The sequence below is a fragment of the Macaca fascicularis genome, chromosome 5, assembly GCF_037993035.2.
Source record: "Macaca fascicularis isolate 582-1 chromosome 5, T2T-MFA8v1.1".
In the NCBI taxonomy this organism is placed as follows: domain Eukaryota; kingdom Metazoa; phylum Chordata; class Mammalia; order Primates; family Cercopithecidae; genus Macaca; species Macaca fascicularis.
In genome coordinates, this window is record NC_088379.1 from 169,917,000 (window position 1) to 169,938,527 (window position 21,528).

The 21,528-nt window shown below is 45.0% G+C and overlaps 1 protein-coding gene across 6 annotated transcripts; it reads left to right on the forward strand.

The window, feature by feature from the left end:
• Window positions 1-1,667: 1,667 nt before the first annotated feature.
• On the forward strand, window positions 1,668-14,181 carry TRIM60 (tripartite motif containing 60). 6 transcript variants are annotated; one of them, XM_065545665.1, is made up of 4 exons: window positions 2,086-2,210; window positions 2,536-3,644; window positions 11,602-11,653; window positions 12,162-14,181. In XM_065545665.1, exon 4 carries the CDS (start codon window positions 12,500-12,502, stop codon window positions 13,922-13,924), a length of 1,425 nt encoding a protein of 474 aa, XP_065401737.1. In that variant the 5' UTR covers window positions 2,086-2,210; window positions 2,536-3,644; window positions 11,602-11,653; window positions 12,162-12,499; the 3' UTR covers window positions 13,925-14,181. The 6 variants fall into 6 exon arrangements, with proteins under 6 accessions (XP_073896829.1, XP_065401737.1, XP_045248953.1 ...); XM_045393018.2 differs by having other exon boundaries at window positions 2,536-2,939; XM_074040728.1 differs by lacking the exon at window positions 2,536-3,644 and having other exon boundaries at window positions 1,668-2,210; window positions 12,162-12,503.
• Window positions 14,182-21,528: the final 7,347 nt, after the last annotated feature.

The window sequence follows — 21,528 nt, forward strand, 5'->3', positions numbered from 1 at the left end:
TATGTTTCTAAAGTACATAAGTATTGCTAAAAATTAAAATACATGAGCCAGCAAGGTTCTTTCCCATGTGGCTACCCCCAGCTTAGGTCCTGCTGAAGGCTCCATGCCTTTCACTGAGTCTCCCTCACCTGTACCCCTAAGGTGATTCTCACTGAGATATTCTGTTCCCAGCAGAGGCTCAGAGATGCCTTGTGTGCACCAGTCAGGGGTTCACTGAGGATTGTGAGCTCCTTATGTCCTTGCAGAACAGATTCGTGGTCCTCCATCCAGGGCAGGAGCACAACACAATCCATCTTTTCTTTTTCTGTTTTGAGTCAGTCTCGCTCTGTCACTCGGGCTGGTCTTGAACTCAGGGCCTCAAGCGATCCTCTCCATTCGATCTTCCAAAGTGCTGGGATTACAGGCTTGAACCACCCGCCCAGCCTTTGGTTTAATGTTATGGTGGAGTCTGGCCCCATTCAGCCTTAAGCTTTTGGAGTTTCCTTTCCTTCGTACCATTGGTCAGACTCCAGATGCAGTCAGTGTCCTCCTGACTACAGCCTTTATCATCCTCTCTGATTGCATCTTCTGCACTAAGATGTGAAGATTTGAAGATTTCACTTGTCCCCTGTTCCTACTTCCCACTCTTCCATCAAATCTCAGACTTCATCACAGGAGGGTATTTTTCTGGGAAGGTAGCCCTAAGTTTTTTTATTTACTTATTTATTTTATTTTATTGTTTTATTTTTTTGAGATTGAGTCCCACTCTGTTGCCCAGGTTGGAGTACAGTGGCCCAATCTCGGCTCACTGCAACCTCCGCCTCCCCAGTCCAAGTGATTCTCCTGCCTCAGCCTCTCGAGTAGCTGGGATTACAGGGATGCACCACCATGCTCGGCTAATTTTTTGTATTTTTAGTAGAGATGGGGTTTCGCCACGTTGGCCAGGCTTGTCTCGAACTCCCGACCTCAGGTGATCCGCGAGTCTTGGCCTCCCAAAGTGTTTGGATTACAGGCGTGAACCACCAAGCCTGGCCAAGTAGCCCTAAATTTTAAACAGAAAAGTGCGCCGGCCGGGCGCGGTGGCTCACGCCTGTAATCCCAGCACTTTGGGAGGCCGAGGCAGGCGGATCACGACGTCAGAAGATGGAGACCATCCTGGCTAACACGGTGAAACCCCGTCTCTACTAAAAAATAGAAAAAATTAGCCAGGCGCGGTGGTGGGCGCCTGTAGTGCCAGCTACTCGGGAGGCTGAGGCAGGAGAATGGCGTAAACCCGGGAGGCGGAGCTTGTAGTGAGCTGAGATCGCGCCACTGCACTGCAGCCTGGGTGACAGAGCGAGACTCTGTCTCGAAAAAAAAAAAAAAATGCTATGCCAATTCTATGATTTCTTCTGCAAATATTAGCCTCTTTCAGTGTCTTATTTACCAAGTTATAAGACTTAAGAGGCTCCTCACAATTACTCATCCTTCAGCCTTGAAGATTTTACCCTCAAGTTCGTCCAACAAACTGATACTCGTCCCTTAAAATCTACTTTAAACATCAATTCCTCAGGAGACACCTTGGTGAGTCTGAGTTGGTAGGGTGGGACCTAATTTCCAGGGTGGTAACTACGCAGCCTCTCAACCGGAGACGTAAACTGATCCAAAGAGCTGATTATTCCCCTTGCACGTTAAAACTAACCACCCTGGCCGGGCGTGGTGGCTCACAGCGAGGCAGGCGGATCGCTTGAGCCCATGAGTCCGAGACCAGCCGGGGCAACATGGCGAAACCCAGCCTCCACCAAAAAAATACAAAAATCAGCCGGGCGTGGTGGCGCGCGCCTGTAAGGTAGGAGGATCGCTTGAGCCTGGATGGTCGAGACTATAGTGAGCCAAGACCGCACCAGACCCTGTCTCAAAAAAAAAAAAAAAGTTGCTCATAGGAATGAAAAATCTGAAAAGATGGCCATTGTGATTTAAATGACCCGCTGACAGGGCCCCCACGACGGAGGGAGCCGCCCCAGGCTCTCCTCACACTCTTCCCACTCTCCCTGCACCCTGGGGCATTGAGCATGCTCAGGCCCTTCCCGCCCACTTCCGGTGGAGCAGCCAACCACCGCGCCGGTCAATTGTGCGCCCGAAACTCGAAAACCAAGTCTCCCAGGGTTGTGTGGGGGTTCGGCTCTGCGTCCCGCGGGCTTCCACGGGTCCTGCACGGCATCAGGCCTGAACCGCCGGTCCAGCTGCTCCAGGTAAGCTGGGAGGGCCGCAGGAAAGGCGCAGTAGGGCCTGGCGGGAGGCCTCCTTAACTGGGCAGGGGCTTCCTGAGTATCAGCTGTGCCCACACCTGGGGGTCGCGACCTGTCCACGACTGAGCTCAGGCTGTGGATCCTTTTTTTGTTGTTTTTGAGACGGAGTCTTGCTCAGTCGCCCAGGCTGGAGTGCAGTGGCGCGATCGCGGCTCACTGCAACCTCCACCTTACGGATTCAAGCGATTCTCCTGTCTCAGCCTCCTGAGTAGCTAGGATTACAGGCGCTCTCTACCACACCCGGCTAATTTTTGTATTTTTAGTACAGACAGGGTCTCTCCATGTTGGCCAGGCTGGTGTCGAACTTCCGACTTCAGGTGATCCACCCGCTTCGGCCTTCCAAAGTGCTGGGATTACAGGCGTGAGCCACCGTTTTCTGTTTTAGCCGCGGAGGTGGTGGGACCCCGATGATTGAACTTTGATGAAGATTCTGATCTGAACACCAGTTTGGGAAGTGGCCAGGTGATCTCCAAAAATTATAGTGGGGGCGTTAAGGAAGGATCTACCACCCTACAGCGCCAGCACTTCTCTGGCGGATTTCGTCTCCTTCCGTCCTCACAAGGATCTGGCTGTTAGGAAACTGCTACGGATGAGAAAGTTTAGGCTCACTTAACGTTTCGTATCATCTAAAGTAATAGAGGTTGAATCTGGAGAGCTGGGAATCTCCCACAGGTTTGATTCATTTGATTCATTTTGATTCAATTTGATTCATTGATCCCGCACTGTGGACTAGCACAAGAATCAGAGTAGGAGCCAGGCGCGGTGGTTCACACCTGTAACCCCCAACATGAGGAGGCCGATGCGGTAGGATCACTTGAATCCAGGAGTTCTAGCTCACGCTGGTGCCTGGGCAACATAGTGAGACCCCCGTCTCTACAAAAAAAAAAAAAAAAAAAAAAAATCTGGGCATGGTGGGGCGTGCCTGTGGTCCCAGCTTCTCGGGAGGCTGAGGTGCAAGGATCGCTTGAGCCCAGAGGCAGAGGTTGCAGTGAATGGAGATCGCGCCACTGCACTCCAGCCTTGGCAACTGAGTGAGATCCTGTCTCAAAAAATAAAATGAATTAGGTAGTAGAGGTTGAATTTTTTCTTTTTTAATGTGACAAGATCTCAAGCAGTAAAGGTTGAATTTTGAGAGTAGGGAATCTACCACAGGTTTGATTTATTAGCCTAATAATTATTGAACACACACCGAACACCAGCATAAGAATCTGAGTTGGTAATTCAGTTTTGAGGAAAACAAGGAAGAATTCAGACCTCGAACTGAACTCTCCAGTGTCCTTAACCAAAGGTTGACAAAAATAAATATAAAAATATCAACTACAGTCTGCTGTATGATCGGATATGTGGAGCCAGGAAAAGAGTAAAGTCCAGATGTTGGTGAGTCTTGTAATACTTAAGAGTAAGAAAAGCCATTCCATTGGAAATCGGAAGGTTATAGGGTTGGATTTGTGTTTGGAAGCTATAGAGTTATGGAATTGACTGAGGAGACAGAGCATGTCAAAAATAAAGCCAGACACTGGGTAGTCATAAGGACAGATTTTAATCAGTAATGTACTATTGCAATAGGGAGAAGAATTCAGCATGAACAGAACTCAACTGTGATTTGTACAGAGGTAACCAAGTGTTTCAAAGGGGAACTGGGGAATGAAGGTAGTGAGTAGGGGCTCAGTAGAGTCAGGGAAGTGAAAAATTACAAAAAGTGGGAAAGGGGTGGTTGGGTCACGTGAAATACACCCGGGTTTGCTCACTGGCACTTAAGGAAGTCAAGCCCCAACTCTCCCATAGATGCTGGGAGACAGGGGCCCTGTCTTCAGGTATCAGAAGATAGTTACTATAGTAGGCTAATGTTTATAGCTCGGACTGGGAAGGGTGGCTTACAATGCTGTTCTTTATAAACTTCATTGCCTGAGTCTGGAAGATGGGTTGGGGGAAGCTGGAGTGTGTGGGGAAGGACAGACCATTGAGTTCCCGCAATCTATGCAGGAATGTTCCCTGCACTTTTTTATTTTAAATGAAATACACTTTTTTTTAAAAAAAAAAAAAAAAAAGACAGATTCTCACTCTGTCACCCAAGACAGAGTGCAGTGGCGTGATCTTGGCTCACTGCAGCTACCACCTCCTGGGTTCAAGCAATTCTCCTGCCTCAGCTTCCCGAGGAGCTGGGATTACAGGTGCATGCCACTACACCTGGCTAATTTTTGTATTCTTAGTAGAGACAGGGTTTCACCATGTTGGTCAGGCTGGTCTTGAACTCCTGACCTCATGATCCACCCCCCCCTCGGCCTCCCAAAGTTCTAGGATTACAGGCATGAGCCACTGCACCCGTCCATGAAATATCCTTTTTTATAGCAATGTGGTTCTTTCTTATAATTTAAAAAATTCCAGTCATATTTTGCAACGTATTGGCTGTACAGCTTTGTTCAGAATGCTTAAAACTGCCTCTTCAAATTTACCCAACCCCAAAGCATCCATTAAACATGGTGTGTTGAAATAAGGATTAGGAGCCTATGCAATGACATTGTTATTTATGAAAATGTTAAACTGGAAGGTGGGAAGAGTTAAAGGACACATTATTTTATTTTAATTTCTTATTATTGAAAAATATTATAATTTTTAAGATGTAATAATACCTTACTGTCCCTTCAAAATTGGAATGTACATGATACTTTTGGCCCAACTACTGCTATAAGCAGTTAACACCTTTTCTAATTAGGAAAAATGAAGGCCGGGCGCGGTGGCTCAAGCCTGTAATCCCAGCACTTTGGGAGGCCGAGACGGGCGGATCACGAGGTCAGGAGATCGAGACCATCCTGGCTAACATGGTGAAACGCCATCTCTACTAAAACATACAAAAAACTAGCCGGGCGAGGTGTCGGGCGCCTGTAGTCCCAGCTACGCGGGAGGCTGAGCCAGGAGAATGGCGTGAACCTGGGAGGCGGAGCTTGCAGTGAGCTGAGATCCGGCCACTGCACTCTAGCCTGGGTGACAAAGCAAGACTCCGTCTCAAAACCAAAAAAAAAAAAAGGAAAAATGAGAGATACAGTAGTTTTAGACCTAAATAACACTATAATATATATACTACAACAGTTAATGACATAAATGGAGGCAGTTTGACTAGATTTCTAAATGTTCTTTTCACTTGGAAATTTTATAAGATTTTGTAATAATACTTGTGTTAGTATCCCCAAGACCAACCCCGGGTTTGGTGATTTGCTAAAATGACCTCAGGACTCAGCATAGTATTATTTGAGGTTATAACCTAATTATTTTGAGATGACTTCTCGCTCTGTCATCCAGATTGGAGTACAACTGCACAGTCATGACTCACTGAAGCCTTGAATTCCTGGGCTCAAGACAGCCTCTCACCCCAGCCTTCCGAGTGCTGGGACTATAGGCACATGCCATCATGCCTGGCTGATTTTTATAAAATTTTGTAGAGATGAGGTCTTGCTCTGTTGCCCAGACTGGTCTTGAATGTCTGGCCTCAATTGATCCTCTTGCCTCAGCCTCCCAAAGTGCTGGGATTACAGATGGGAACCACCATGCCTGGCCAACAATTATGGTTTATTATAGTGAAAGGATACAAAGCAAAACCAGCAAAGGAAAAGGGTGTGTGGGATGAAGTCTGGAAGAAACAGAGCATAAGCTTCCAAGAGTCGTCTCTACGTGATGTCACACAGGACCTGCTTAATTTCTCTGGAGACAAAGTGATAAATGAGTGAACTGTTGTCTACCAAGGATACTCATTAAAGATTTGTCTTTCCAGAATTTTCACTGAGAAGAGATCATGCAGGCTTCTCCACCTAGCTTATATCAAAATTCTAGTTTCTCAGAAGGAAAGCAGCTATTCATCATAAACCTCATTGTTTGTATAAACACTGTAGGTGTAGGTGTAGTGAGCCATTCTTTTTTCTTTTTCTTCTTTTTTTTTTTTTAGACAGAGTTTTGCTCCTGTTGCCCAGACCGGAGTGCAATGGTGCGATCTCGGCTCACTGCAACTTCCACCTCCTGGGTTCAAGTGATTCTCCTGCCTCAGCCTCCCTAGTAGCTGGGAGTACAGGCATGCACAACCACACCCGGCTAGTTTTTGTATTTTTAGTAGAGACGGGTTTTCATCACGTTGTTCAGGCTGGTCTTGAACTCCTGACCTCAGGTGATCTGCCCGCCTTGGCCTCCCAAAGTGCTGGGATTACGGCGTGAGCCACGCGCCCGGCTAATAGTGAGCCATTCTTACAAGGGAATGGCAGGACCCATTTCCTCGTAAGTTCCTTATAAATTCTGGAAATCAAAGTTGTCAGGCATGAGCCAAGTAGCAGCCTTGCAAGCAGCTTTCTAAGGGTGGCAGCCTTAGGCCTGCCGTGCTCATTCTTCTGCACAGTGCCACTCGGTGAGCATCTGTTCTGGGTCAGGCACTGTACTATCCTTACACGGTTTTTTCATTTAATGCTTTCAGCTTTCTGAAATAGAAACAGACTCAGAGAAATTAAGTTAGTTGATCAATGACATACAGATCTAGGTAAGTAAATGTTGGAGTGAAACACCCATCCCATTAGAGACTGCTACCTAATAATTTGTGTGATATCTGTTTACATCATCTTATGAGTTTTGTTTTTTTTTTTTTTTTTAAGTTTAAAAATCTTAATTTTCCCATCGTTAGACTATTTGATATAGTAACAATTTGTGGATATCCATCTGGGTGGGTTAAACAGAATGCTATATGAAGCACTTTAATAAAGGTTTTCAAGGCTATGCACTAATGTGAATATGAAAAAAAGATGATGTGCTTAGGCCGGGCGTGGTGGCTCACATCTGTAGAGACTTTCTCATCTGTCTCACTTTGAGAGACTGAGGCAGGCAGATCACTTGAGGTCAGGAGTTCAAGACCAGCCTGGCCAACATGGCGAAACCCCGTCTCTACTAAAAATACAAAAATTAGCCGGGCATGGTGGCAGGCACCTGTAATCCCAGGTACTGGGGAGGCTAAGGCAGGGGAATTGCTTGAACCTGGGAGGCAGAGGTTGCAGTGAGCTGAGATCATGCTATTGCACTCCAGCCTGGGAGACAACAGTGAAACTCTGTCTCAAAAAAAAAAAAAAGAGAGATAGGCCGGGCGCGGTGGCTCAAGCCTGTAATCCCAGCACTTTGGGAGGCCGAGGCGGGTGGATCACGAGGTCAGGAGATCGAGACTATCCTGGCTAACATGGTGAAACCCCGTCTCTACTAAAAATACAAAAAACTAGCCGGGCGAGGTGGCGGCGCCTGTAGTCTCAGCTACTTGGGAGGCTGAGGCGGCAGAATGGCGGGAACCCGGGAGGCGGAGCTTGCAGTGAGCTGAGATCCGGCCACTGCACTCCAGCCTGGGTGACACAGCGAGACTCCGTCTCAAAAAAAAAAAAAAAAAAAAAAAAAGAGAGAGAGAGAGAGACTGGGCACGGTGGCTCACGCCTGTAATCCCAGTTCCCAGCACTTTGGGAGGCTGAAGTGGGTGGATCACCTGAGGTCAGGAGTTCGAGATCAGCCTGGCCAACATGGTGAGACCCATCTCTACTAAAAATACAAAAATTAGCTGGGCATGGTGGTGTGTGCCTGTAGTCCCAGCTACTTGAGGCTGAGGCAGGAGAATTGCTTGAACCCAGGAGGCAGAGGTTGCAGTGAGCCGAGACTGCGCCATTGCACTCCAGCCTGGGCAACGAGAGCAAAACTCTGTCTCACAAAAAAACAAAACAAAACAAAACAAAAAAAAAACAGTGTGCTTAGTGATTTAGTATCACACCAGTAGTCACATCAGTTAGTATTAGGACTTTGGATAAGCCTATCAAATCATTATACTTTTTTTGTTTGTTTTGCTAAGTCTCGCTCTGTTCCCAGGGCTGGAGTGCAGTGGCAGTATCTTGGCTCACTGCAACCTCTGCCTCCTGGGTTCAAGCAATTCTCCTCAGTCTCCTGAGTAGCTGGGACTACAGGCACGTGCCACCATGCCCAGCTAGTTTTTATATTTTTTAGTAGAGATGGGGTTTCACCATGTTGGCCAGGCTGGTCTCGAACTCATGACCTCAGGTGATCCACCTGCCTTGGCATCCCAAAGTGATGGGATTACAGGCATGAGCCACCACGCCTGGCCAAATCATTACATTTACATTCCATGTTTGTAATTGAAGATAATAACCAAACTCTCAGGGTTTGGGGTTTTACCTTACTCACAAGCTATTAAGTTATCCTGTTAATATTTAATGGATACTTTCAGAAGATATAACACTCTTGGATTGGAGACAAAGAACTTCATTACTCCTGGCACAGCTGGCAGCATGTGCATCATGCTGGTGTTGGTTCCCCATGCCTCCCAAGTCCCACAGAGGTGGTGCAGAGGGACCATGGTAGATGTCATACACAATGTAGGTTTCCATCATAGCCAGTGAACCCCGAGCTTGGGAACCTATTTTTTTAGCAAACCTGTTCTTTGTCCCAAATTGACACTTTATGTCTTCTTTCAAGGATACTTCCTGCAAACACAACCATAAGAAATATCCTAGATAGAGTGGTCATAGTGAAATTTTTGGCCTATTCAGGAGACCAGAGAAGTACACTCAGGGCCTATGACAGATCTCCTGCTTTGTTGTGAGGGTTTAATTAAGGAGATCAGTTATTTTGTGGGAAGCACTGTTCCTGACACATAGTAAACCTTACCAGAGAAGGAGACTTTCGAGCTGTTTCCAAATATGAGAGATCAGTCTTGAGGAAAAGGTGAGGAAAGGATCCTCTAGGTAAAGGAAATAGTGTTTGCAAAGATGAGACATTTACATAGAATGGTTAGATTCTGAACCGTACTAGATCAGAGGAAGATACAGCTGTGAGTCAGTGTATGTTAGAGAATGCACTTTCACCAGTCCGTTTCTACCATCCGCACACTGACCTAGCACAGCTATTTAAGAGCACTCACATGGATGGCAGTGGCCAGAAGATCTGGTAAGTAATTCGGAGTCAAAGGGAAAAGGAGTGAATTTACCTATAGACTGGGATTACTTGCAGGTGTATATAGGAAGGCAGGACAAGTTCAGCCCAACTTCCTTTTCACAGTTCCTTCAGGACCCTAAGCCTGATGTAGCTGTGTGTTCTGCTGAAGTGTGTTGGAATGAAATGGGTGAGGAGTAGATCTTAAAATTTGTGACAACTACATATAACCTGTTTCATTAATTCTTTTCATTCTTTTTTTTTTTGAGACATGCTCTGTCACCCAGGCTGGAGTGCAGTGCTGTGATCTCGGCTCACTGCAACCGCACCTCCTAGATTCAAGTGATTCTCCCACCTCAGCCTCCCAAGTAGCTGGGACTACAGACAAGCACCACCACGCCCAATTAATTTTTGTATTTTTAGTAGAAATGGGGTTTCACCATGTTGGCCAGACTGATCTTGAACTCCTGACCTCCAGTGATCCGCCTGCCTTGGCCTCCCAAAATGCTGGGATTACAGGTGTGAGCTAATGCGCCCAGCTCCTGTTTCATTAAATATAAGATGAATGATTCTATTCATACTAGAATAATTCTGAAATGGGCTGAGTGCAGTGGGGCTCTCTTTTAATTTTGAACAGTCTCCCAACCTAAATTTTATGTTTTATAACATTGACATTATTCTCTTTTTGTATTATTTTTGGATTTTTTTCTTTTTTTTTTTTTTTTTTTTTTGAGACGGAGTCTCGCTCTGCCGCCCAGGCTGGAGTGCAGTGGCCGGATCTCAGCTCACTGCAAGCTCCGCCTCCCGGGTTTACGCCATTCTCCTGCCTCAGCCTCCCCAGTAGCTGGGACTACAGGCGCCCGCCACCTCGCCCGGCTAGTTTTTTGTATTTTTTAGTAGAGACGGGGTTTCACTGGGTTAGCCAGGATGGTCTCGATCTCCCGACCTCGTGATCCGCCCGTCTCGGCCTCCCAAAGTGCTGGGATTACAGGCTTGAGCCACCGCGCCCGGCCGGATTTTTTTCATTCATGTATCCACTTGTTCATGATTCACTTTCTTGAAGGTCTTTACTGATTTTCTACTACCTCCCTATGAATAAGGGAGACTGAGTACCCACTTCCAGTCTATCTCATTCACCAGCTAAGGCCAAAAGAGAAACAAATACCTGAAGAAAACAATCTCAAGTATGATTGAGTTCTATGAAAGTAAAGAGATGGGATAATGAGAGACTAGAGGGTGGGGTGGGAGGCAGTCAGATTGATGAGCAGCAGATAGGAGTTGTGAGGTGACCTGAAGGAAAAGAGAAGTGTTTATAAGGTTCATGATCCCTTCACCAGTAAATATTTAAGCATGTGTTTCCTAAGAATGAGGACATTTTCTTTTGTAGCTATGGTGCACTTAGGAAATTCAGGAAGCTTAACTTTGATGTATTACTAATATCTAATAAAGAGTACATCCTCCATTTTTTCACTTTGTCCTATACTGTCCACTTTATTACAACTTTTTTTTTTTCTCAGTCTAGAATCTAAGCTAAGAGAATGAATTGCTTTTTTTTGTTCATTTGTTTTTCCTCATATGTTAGGAAACAGGCTGGGCATAGGGGCTGACACCTATACTCCCAGCACTTTGGGAGGCCAAGGTGGGAGGATTGTTCAAAACCACCCTGGCCAACATAGAGAGACCCCCATCTCTACAAAATATTTTAAAAATTAGCTGGGCCTGGTGGCACAAGCCTGTGGTCACGGTTACTCTGCAGGCTGAGGCTGCAGAGAACCATGGTCATACCACTGCACTCTGGCTTGGGAGACACAGCAAGATCCTGTCTCAAAAAAAAAAAAAAAAAAAAAAAAAACCTGCTTTTTTTCCCAGCACTGTTGTCATTTGTGCTGTTAAGAACCATTTTCATGTTGAATCTTGTATGATTTGGATTTCTTCACTATTATATATACATACATACATTTTTATATATAATTTTATAGGTCAGGTGCAGTGGCTCACACCTGTAATTCCAGCACTTTGGGAGGCTGAGGCAGGCAGATCACATGAGGTCAGGAGTTCGAGGCCAGCGTGAAACCCCGTCTCTAACAAAACTACAAAAATTAGCCAGGCGTGGTGGTGGGCCCCTTAATCCCAGCTACTTGGGAGCCTGAGGCAGGAGAATCACTTGAACCTAGCAGGCAGAGGTTGCAATGAGCCAAGATTGTGCCATTGCACTCCAGCCTGGGTGACAGCGAAACTCCATCTCAAAAAATAATAACAATTGTATGTTATATACAATAGAATTTTATATGTAATACACAGTTACATATAATAGAATCTTATGTATTTTATATATATATTCTGCACAAGTTCTCCACAGATGGTAATGCTTTGCTCCCCGTTGCAGGTCATCAGTTTGCCCCATCATTGGATAAGGTGGTATTCTCTACATTATAAAGGTACTTATTTTTCTCTTTGTAATTAAAATATAATCCTAGAGTAAAATTTTGAGAATGTGAATATCATTCCCCCATAACATTTTACCCGGTAGTTTTTTTTTTGTTTTGTTTTGTTTTTGTTTTTTTTTTTTTGAGACGGAGTCTCACGCTGTTGCCCAGGCTGGAGTGCAGTGGCGCGATCTCGGCTCACTGCAAGCTCCGCCTCCTGGGTTCACGCCATTCTCCTGCCTCAGCCTCCTGAGTAGCTGGGACTACAGGCGCCCGCCACCGCGCCCGGCTAATTTTTTGTATTTTTAGTAGAGATGGGGTTTCACTGTGGTCTCGATCTCCTGACCTTGTGATCCGCCCGTCTCGGCCTCCCAAAGTGCTGGGATTACAGGCTTGAGCCACCGCGCCCGGCCTACCCGGTAGTTTTTATAGTTAGTGATGATTCTTGCCTGAACAAATTATTATATTGTGATTCCAAATCCAGGAGATTTTGAAATTAAAAATCTTTTCTCATCCACAGGAATGACTGCGTATTATAACCTGTGGCTAGTTTATTGAAGAAGAAAATCATTACAGGTAGATTCAGATGGGCTGATCTATAATAGAGCTGTAAGCTTTGAATTATTATCCTCCAAGTGAACGAGCAGGGGACTAAACAAGACTCCAGTGGGTGCCATCAGCATGCCAGGCCAGTGAAACCTAAACCTGATCAATCTACAAGGTCTGGGAGGGGTATCCACTTCTCAGTGGGTTTGCGTTCTACGGAGGCCGGACAAGTTCAGCCCAACTTCCTTTTCACAGTTCCTTCACACTGACCAGAGGGAGCTTACCTTACGCACTACCTTTGTTCGCAGCTCAATGGAACTCGTGACGGCTCTGGTGAACCTCCAAGAGGAGTCTAGCTGTCCCATCTGTCTGGAGTACTTGAAAGACCCAGTGACCATCAACTGTGGGCACAACTTCTGTCGCTCCTGCCTCAATGTATCCTGGAAGGATCTAGATGATACCTTTCCCTGTCCTGTCTGCCGTTTTTGCTTTCCATACAAGAGCTTCAGGAGGAACCCCCAGCTCCGTAATTTGACTGAAATTGCTAAACAACTCCATATTAGGAGGAGCAAGAGAAAGAGACAGAAAGAGAATGCCATGTGTGAAAAACACAATCAGTTCCTGACCCTCTTCTGTTTGAAGGATCTAGAGATCTTATGTACACAGTGCAGTTTCTCCACTAAACACCAGAAGCACTACATTTGCCCTGTTAAGAAAGCTGCCTCTTATCACAGAGAAATTCTAGAAGGTAGCATTGAGCCCTTGAAGAATAATATAGAACGAGTTGAAAAAGTGATAATTCTGCAAGGCAGCAAATCAGTGGAGCTGAAAAAGAAGGTAGAATATAAGAGGGAAGAAATAAATTCTGAGTTTGAGCAAATTAGATTGTTTTTACAGAACGAGCAAGAGACTATTCTTAGGCAGATACAAGATGAAGAGATGAATATTTTAGAAAAACTAAATGAAAACCTTGTAAAATTTTCAGATTATGTTTCCACGTTAAAACATCTACTGAGGGAGGTAGAGGGCAAGTCTGTGCAGTCAAACCTGGAATTACTGACACGTGTTAAGAGTGTGCACCACAGTTATCAAAATCTAAAACGTCCTGAACTCTTTTCATTTAGATTAACAAAATATGGTTTCAGTCTTCCTCCTCAATATTCTGGCTTGGACAGAATTATCAAGCCATTTCAAGTAGATGTGATCCTAGATCTTGACACAGCACATCCTCAACTTATTGTCTCTGAGGATAGAAAAGCTGTGCGATATGGAAGAACAAAACCAAACATTTGTTATAACCCAAAGAGATTTTATGTCTGCCCTGCTGTCCTAGGCTCTCAGCGATTGAGTTCTGGGCGACATTACTGGGAGGTAGAAGTGGGAAACAAACCTAAATGGATATTGGGTGTGTGTCAAGCCTGTCTTCTTAGGAACTGGCAGGATCAGCCATCAGTTCTGGGTGGATTCTGGGCAATTGGGCGATACATGAAGAGTGGTTATGTTGCATCAGGTCCTAAGACAACCCGGCTTTTGCCAGTAGTAAAACCCAGTAAGATTGGTATTTTTCTGGACTATGAATTGGGCGATCTTTCCTTTTATAATATGAATGATAGGTCTGTTCTCTATACTTTTAATGATTCTTTCACAGAAGCCCTTTGGCCTTATTTCTATACTGGAACAGATTCTGAACCTCTTAAAATCTGCTCAGTATCAGATTCTGAAAGAAGGAATTGGTAAATGAGTCTGTTTCAGTTTTTGTAGGTAACTTAGCCAGTAAATTTAATCTCATTTCTGGAATCTTTAAGTTTTACCACTGAAAACCAGAGTTGATTTTTCTCCTAAATTTTTGGCAACTATAAAAAGATGTTCATAATGCCACTTTCATATATTTAGTCTATGAATATCAATTGTCAAGTGCTTTGATTTCTAAGATAAAATATTTTAGAATTATGTTACTTAACATGTCTAATAAAATGTTTTCAAATTGCCTATAATTTTTTTTTTAGTTAAGACAATTATTTAAAGTTGCATACATTATATGAATATCATACTTGTCACATACCTTTCTTTTTAGTGGATTCTTCTGTTTACCTCCATATTTCTCATAATTTGTTTCTGTTCTTTTGTGTGTGTCAGTTGAAACAACTGACTTATTTTTGTGGTTAATGAAGATTTCACTTTGTTTAAATACTTTCCCCACATACACTTACCTGTGCACAATGCATAAGTAATCTCTAACAGCTCTTTTTCTCTTTCTGTGTATCACCGGCCAAGCTACACCAACTACACTCGTGACTACTTCCAGGCACTACCATTCTAGGAATTGACCTCTACTCTTAGCTTCTTTCTTGGTTTAAGCCTCTGTTTTCCTCTTTATCTTTTCATTTTGGGGTATCATCAACCCAAATGTTGCAGCATTGTAAAGTTTGTCAGACTACAAATTTGCAAATGACTTTTCCCACATTTGGGTGGCAGTTAAAGAGAATATTTGGAATCCTTTTAATTTTTAAAACTTGATGGTTTTGACAAGTCTGATATCAGTCTGATTCTTGATGCTTGGATACCACTGTTTTTCATAATCCTTTAAGATCTTTTGTAGCCCTAGTGTTTGGACTTTGTTTATTTTACTGACTAATCAAAGCTTAGTGTAGTATCCCTTTTCCAAAATGCTTGCAACCAGAAGTGTTTCAGCTTTCAGATTTTGGGGGGGATTTTGGAATATTTGCTTATGCACGATGAGATATCTTGGGGATGGGACACAATTTGAAAGAAAAAATTCATTTTATACACACAGCCTGCAGGTAATTACATGGAACAAAGTTTGTGTACGTTGAACCCTCAGAAAGCAAAAGTGTAGGGTGTGGAATTTTCCACTTGGGTGTCATGGCAGCACTCAGTGTTTCAGATTATGGAGCATTTTGATTTTATGTGTTTTGATTAGGGATGCTGAACATCTGCCTGCAATTTGGAATTGTATTAGATGAGCAAAACAAAGGTTTCCATCCTTAAGCAGCAGACTTCCTGGAGGGGAGAAAGGAAACAATAAAATAGTAAACACAAAGAATTGCTGTAGTGTGTTAGATGCTGATCAGATACTGTGGTGATGGGGAAAAGCAGGTCAATGTCACCTGTATGAGAGTGCTGTGCATGCGGGAGAGTTAGCTATGTGAGGTGGGTGGTCAGGGTAGGTATCTTGGAGAACGTGGAATCTGAGCAAACATTTGAGTTGAGGGAATAGGCTTGGAAATAGATCCTCATCAAATTTCATTTCAGAGTGCATGGCTTGAGAAAGTGTATGGGGAAGGGACTGTCAAGCTGTAATAATAGCAAGGAAGCCGGTGACAAGTAGTGAGTAAAGAAAAATACTGGAGTAAGGTCAGAGAGGTAGTATATTTCTCTCTTATTTGATCTTGGGGTTTCTCCAGAGAGTGGCTATACCCTCCAGCCCTGCCCTGCCCCAACTCCAGGGGATTTGGTAGTGGATATTTACAGGGTGCCTTTGATGGGATATTTCTTTATCCTAGTGGATGGCCTAATGCCTGAGTATCCAATCTGTGACCAGGAGTCCCTCTCACAGGAAACTTGTTTATACTGACAAACACCCTGTGGCTCTTGTCGGACCTATTTCCAGCTTATTCATGCCAAGACAGCCACTCTGTAGGAGAGCCCTGACCAGGAGAAAAGTTAAGCCCATGTGTTAGTAGAGTTTGACATAGAGGAGGTAACGCAACAAAAACACATTAAATAACAGAAACAGTTTTATTACAGGTCCATGAGAGAAGACAGTACTGTTGAGGGCTGATGAGAAGGCTGCAGGGGCAGTGCTGCTCACCTAGCGGTTGAGGAGCCAGAGAGAGAGAGAGACCAATGGGCCAAGGCCTTTATTGGGGTCCAGTGCATTTCCCAAGGGGCATTCTAGTTGGTGGATTTGAGGTAAGCAGGCATGAGTTTTGTGGGGTCACACTGTATGAGAGGTAGTCCTTGCAGCAAATGTATACAGTCCCCTGTGGGGTGCGCAGGCCAGTGGGGTGAGTCAAGTAGGTTTTATCTACATGTCTTATTAGGGAGATGGTCACCAGGAGGCTGTTGTATAAGGCAGATACCTGGATCAAATACGTTGAGGAACAGAACTAGAGAACTGGTAACAATATTAAGGGCAACCAAGCCCTGTTTCTGATATGAGAAAGTTAAATCCTTATTAAAAGTGGATGTTTACAGCTCAGGAAGGCAAAAAATTTAAAAAAAAAAAAAAATGCTGAAGGCTGGACACAGAGGCTTACACCTGTAATCCCAGCACTATGGGAGGTCACTTGAGCCCAGGAGTTTGAGACCAACCTGAACAACATAGTGGGATGCTACCTCTACAAAAAATGTTAAAATTTAGCCAGGCATGGTGGTGAGTACCTGTTGTCCTGGCTACTTGGGAGGCTGAGGCAGGAGGATCACTTAAGTCCAGGAGGCCGAGGCTGCGGTGAACTATAATTGTGCTACTGCACTCCAGCCTGGGTGACAGAAAGAAACCCTGTCTCAAAAAAGAAAAAAGGAAAAAATCATAGGAAAAATATATTTACTATTCATTAAGTGGAAGTAGATCATAAAGCTCTACATCCTCGTCATCTTCAGGTTGAGTAGGCTGAGGAAGAAAAGGAGAAGTTGGTCTCGGGTAGCAGAGGCAGAATAAAATCTGTATAAGTGGATCTGCTCAGCTTGTACCCATGTTGTTCAAGAGTCAACTGTACACTACATCATCTATGAATTATTGTCAAGAAAAAAGTTAAATCTGAATTTAGCAAGCCTTTATAACTAACTCTCAGTTTACAGAAAATATGGGGGTCAAGGAATAAGTTAAGTGACACAGGAAATGACACAGAAATGTGTGAAATAATACAGGACAGTTACCTACTCTACTCAACAAGGCAATGATATTTTTTTAGTTGAAACCAATAAAATTTCTAAATGTAAAACATAAAACTTCTTTCAATCCAGATTTGAACAAACCAACTTTAAAAAGACATTTTATTGGCCGGGCACGGTAGTTCATGCAAAAAGAGCGAAACTCTGTCTCAAAAAAAAAAAAAAAAAGACATTTTATTTTATTTTAATTTTTTTTGAGATGGAGTCTTGCTCTGTCACCCAGGCTGGAGTGCAATGGCACAATCTAGGCTCACTGCAACCTCTGCCTCCCAGGCTCAAGTGATTCTACTGCCTCAGCCTCCCAAGTAGCTGGGATGACAGGCACGTGCCACCACACCCAGCTAATTTTTGTATTTTTAGTAGAGATGGGGTTTCACCACGTTGTCCAGGCTGGTCTTGAACTCCCGACCTCAGGTGATCCACCCACCTCTGCCTCCTAAAATGCTGGGATTACAGGCGTAAGCCATGGCACCTGGCCAAAAAGACATTTTATAAGGCACTTGGGGAATTTTCAATACATATTAAGAATAAAATAATACCAATACTCACTCTGTCCCCAGGCTGGAGTGCAGTGGTGCGATCTCGGCTCACCACAACCTCCACCTCCCAGGTTCAAGTGATTCTCCTGCCTCAGTCTCCTGAGTAGCTGGGATTACAGACATTGACCACCACCCCCGGCTAATTTTGTATTTTTAGTAGAGACAGAGTTTCTCCATGTTGGTCAGGCTGATCTCGAACTCCCAATCTTAGATGATCCACCCACCTCAGCCTCCCAAAATGTTGGGATTACAGGCATGAGCCACCAGGCCCAGTGCCTGGAGACATTTCTACTGTTACCTTACCACTGAGGTAAAGTATCTCCATGATTACCTCCAGTATCTCCATGATTACCTTCATCTACCCCCGAGAGATTGGGCCTGCCACTCGACGCCGCAGCTGTCTGGAGACTGGCAGGCCTTGGCCTGAAGGTCTGTAGGGTGAGTGACCTGCAAGACTCACAAGAGGGGAAGCCGACAGAGATACCAACCGACGGAGTGCTGTGCCCCCTGGTGCCAACAAGAAAGCTGAGGCTGGGGCTGGGTCAGCAACTGAATTCCAGTTTACAGGCAGATTTGGTCATGGACGTGGTCAGCCACCTCGGTAAAACTGGAGAAGATTATTTTGCAATGAATAAATTTACAGCCAAAAAGAAAAAAGAAAAGGAGATCTTGGCATTTGTGACAACATGGGCGGACCTGGAGGACATTATGCTGAATGAAATAAACCAGACACAGAAATAAAGCTATGGCAGCTGGGCGTGGTGCCTCACGCCTGTAATCCTTGCACTTGGGGAGGCTGAGGAGGGTGGATCATGAGGTCAAGAGATCGAGACTATCCTCGCCAACATGATGAAACCCCGTCTCCACTAAAAATACAAAAATTAGCCGGGCGCGGTGGCGGGCGCCTGTAATCCCAGCTACTCGGGAGGCTGAGGCAGGAGAATGGCGTGAACCTGGGAGGCGGAGCTTGCAGTGAGTGGAGATCGCACCACTGCACTCCAGCCTGGCAACAGAGCGAGCCTCCGTCTCAAAAAAAAAAAAATTAACCAGGCGTGGCGTTGTGTGCCTGTCGTATCAGCTACTTGGGAGGCTGAGGGAGTAGAATCGCTTGAACCCAGGAGGCAGAGGTTGCAGTGAGCCGAGACCGCGCCACTGCATTCCAGCCTGGGTGACAGAGCGAGACTCCGTCTCAAAAGCAAAACAAAAAATAAATAAATAAAACTATGGCGTGATCTCACATATATGTGAAATCTTAAAAGATTGAATACATAGAAGCAGGGAGTAGAATGGTAGTCAACAGGGCCTGGGAGGCGGGAGAGTGGGGAGATGTTGGTAAAACGGCACAAAGTTACCGTTATACGTGCTGTACAAGTATAGTCTCCTTCACCCAGATGATCACTACTTAGACCAAGCTTGTCTAACCCACAACCTGCAGGCTGCATGCATCCTAAAACAGCTGTGAGTGCAGCCCAACATAAATTCATAAACTTTCTTAAAACATGAGATTTTTTTGCATTTATTTATTTATTTAGAGTCTTGCTCTGTCGCCCAGGCTGGAGTTCAGTGGCGCGGTCTCGGCTCACTGCAACCTCCAGGACCTCCGTATCTGGGCTTACTGCAACCTCTGCCTCCGGGTTCAAGCAATTCTCCTACCTCAGCCTCCTGAGTGGCTGGGATTACAGGCATGCTGGCCACCACACCCGGCTAATTTTTGTATTTTTAGTAGAGACGGGGTTTAACCATGTTGGTCAGGGTGGTCTCCAATGCGTGACCTTGTGATCTGCCTGCCTCTGCCCAAAGTGCTGGGATTACAGGTGTGAGCCACCGTGTCCGGCCCATTTTTGCATTTTTTTTTTAAGGTCATCAGCTGTTTGTTAGTGTTAATGTATTTTATGTGTGGTCCAAGACAATTCTTCCAATGTGGCCCAGAGAAGCCAAAAGATTGGTTACCCCTGATTTAGACTGAGGCCTTAGCTTGATCTTAGCCATTTCCCCAGGAAGCCTTCATAGGCCGGGTCGCACTAGGGGAGGTAAGCCTGTCATCTGCTCCTGTAGGCCACTGTTCTGCGGCATCCAGGACTGCTGGGCGCAGTGGTTCATGCCTATAATCTCAACACTTTAGGAGGCCAGGAAAATCGCTTGAGCACAGGAGTTTGAGAGATCATCTTGGGCAACACAGTGAGACCCCTGCCTCTACAAAAACATGGAAAAAATTAGCCGGGCATGGTGGCCCATGCGTGTAGTCTCAGCTACTTGGTAGGCTGAAGTTTGGGGATCACTTGAGACTGGGATTTGTAAGAGACTGCAATGATCCCTAATTGTGCCACCGCATTCCACCGCCCAGGTGAGGCGACACAGTGAAACCCTGTCTCAAAACAAACAAACAACAGCAAAAAAACCCACTCAGGACACCTAGTAAAATGACTCTTGCAGTGTCTGTCCTATGACTAGATTTATAAACGCCCTCCTCAGCGAAAGCAGAGACTGAAGCTATCCAACCGTTTGACCAAAGCCTTAGTTAGCATAGTATCTTGTACTGTAATTGCTTATAAACAATTGAAACTAATGAAAGGAATGCCACAAGACACAGCCGAGGGCACTGAAGAAAGTGCTGTGTTTTAAAGGAAAGATCTTTGACCCTGGAGGGGAAACGACATAAATAGAACACTCAGAGGTAATGGGAAGACTGGCTGCCTAGCTGGCCCTATTTCATTTCTGTAGGTGAGAAGATGGCATGTCCGGCCCCCTGCTGATTCCCCTCCCCCAAAGGCCCCTCTTCCTATCAAGTTAACTGCATTTTTTTTCCCTCCCACACTTAATGACCACCCATCCCTCCAAGCCCCATTTTCTCTTTTCCTCCCTTCCACACCCTGGGCACCCCAAATCACTCTACTGAGGCAGACTGGAGCTGTAATAAAAGCAAACTATTTGGATTCAAGTAGATGTTAGGTGAGTTGGAATCCAGACTTACTGCTTACTTCCTCCCAGTGTAACCTGGTTGAGATAAATCATTTAACCCTCTAACTGACAAGGATTCAGGACACAAGGAAAACACCCGTCACCTCCCTGCCTTTTTGGAAAGACAGGAAGAATGTAGAGAGCTAATGGGATATTTTGGTATTAAATAACACAGATTTCTTTGGACACAAACATTCAAGATCTTCCAAACATTGATTTGCATTTTTTATCCTTAGGTCTGTTTGGTTTTCGGGCTGCTGAGTATAGTGAATGTTGTGCATAATGGACCATAGGTGAACAAGGCTGCCTTGGAAGTCTTTTCCTTATATGTAAATTCTATTTATATGTAAAACTTAGGCAGGGCGCGGTGGCTCAAGTCTGTAATCCCAGCACTTTGGGAGGCTGAGACGGGCGGATCACGAGGTCAGGAGATCAAGACCATCCTGCCTAACCCGGTGAAACTCCGTCTCTACTAAAAAATACAAAAAACTAGCCGGGCGAGGTGGCGGGCGCCTGTAGTCCCAGCTACTCGGGAGGCTGAGGCAGGAGAATGGCGTAAACCTGGGAGGCGGAGCTTGCAGTGAGCTGAGATCCGGCCACTGCACTCCAGCCTGGGGGACAGAGCGAGACTCCGTCTCAAAACAAAAACAAAAACAAAAACAAAACTTAGAGACAGGTCTCTGTTGCACAGGCTGGAGTGCAGTGTTGAGACTAGCTCACACCAGGCTCGGTGGCTCACGCCTGTAATCCTAGAAGCTGAGGTGGGCAGATTGCCTGAGCTCAGGAGTTCAAGACCAGCCTGACCAACATGGAGAAACCTCGTCTCTACTAAAAAGAAACGAAAAGAAAAGGAAAGAAAAGAGAAAAGGAATCCTTGCCGAAATTGCAAGGAATTTTCCCATAGCCTTATATTTAATGTCAAAATTTTAA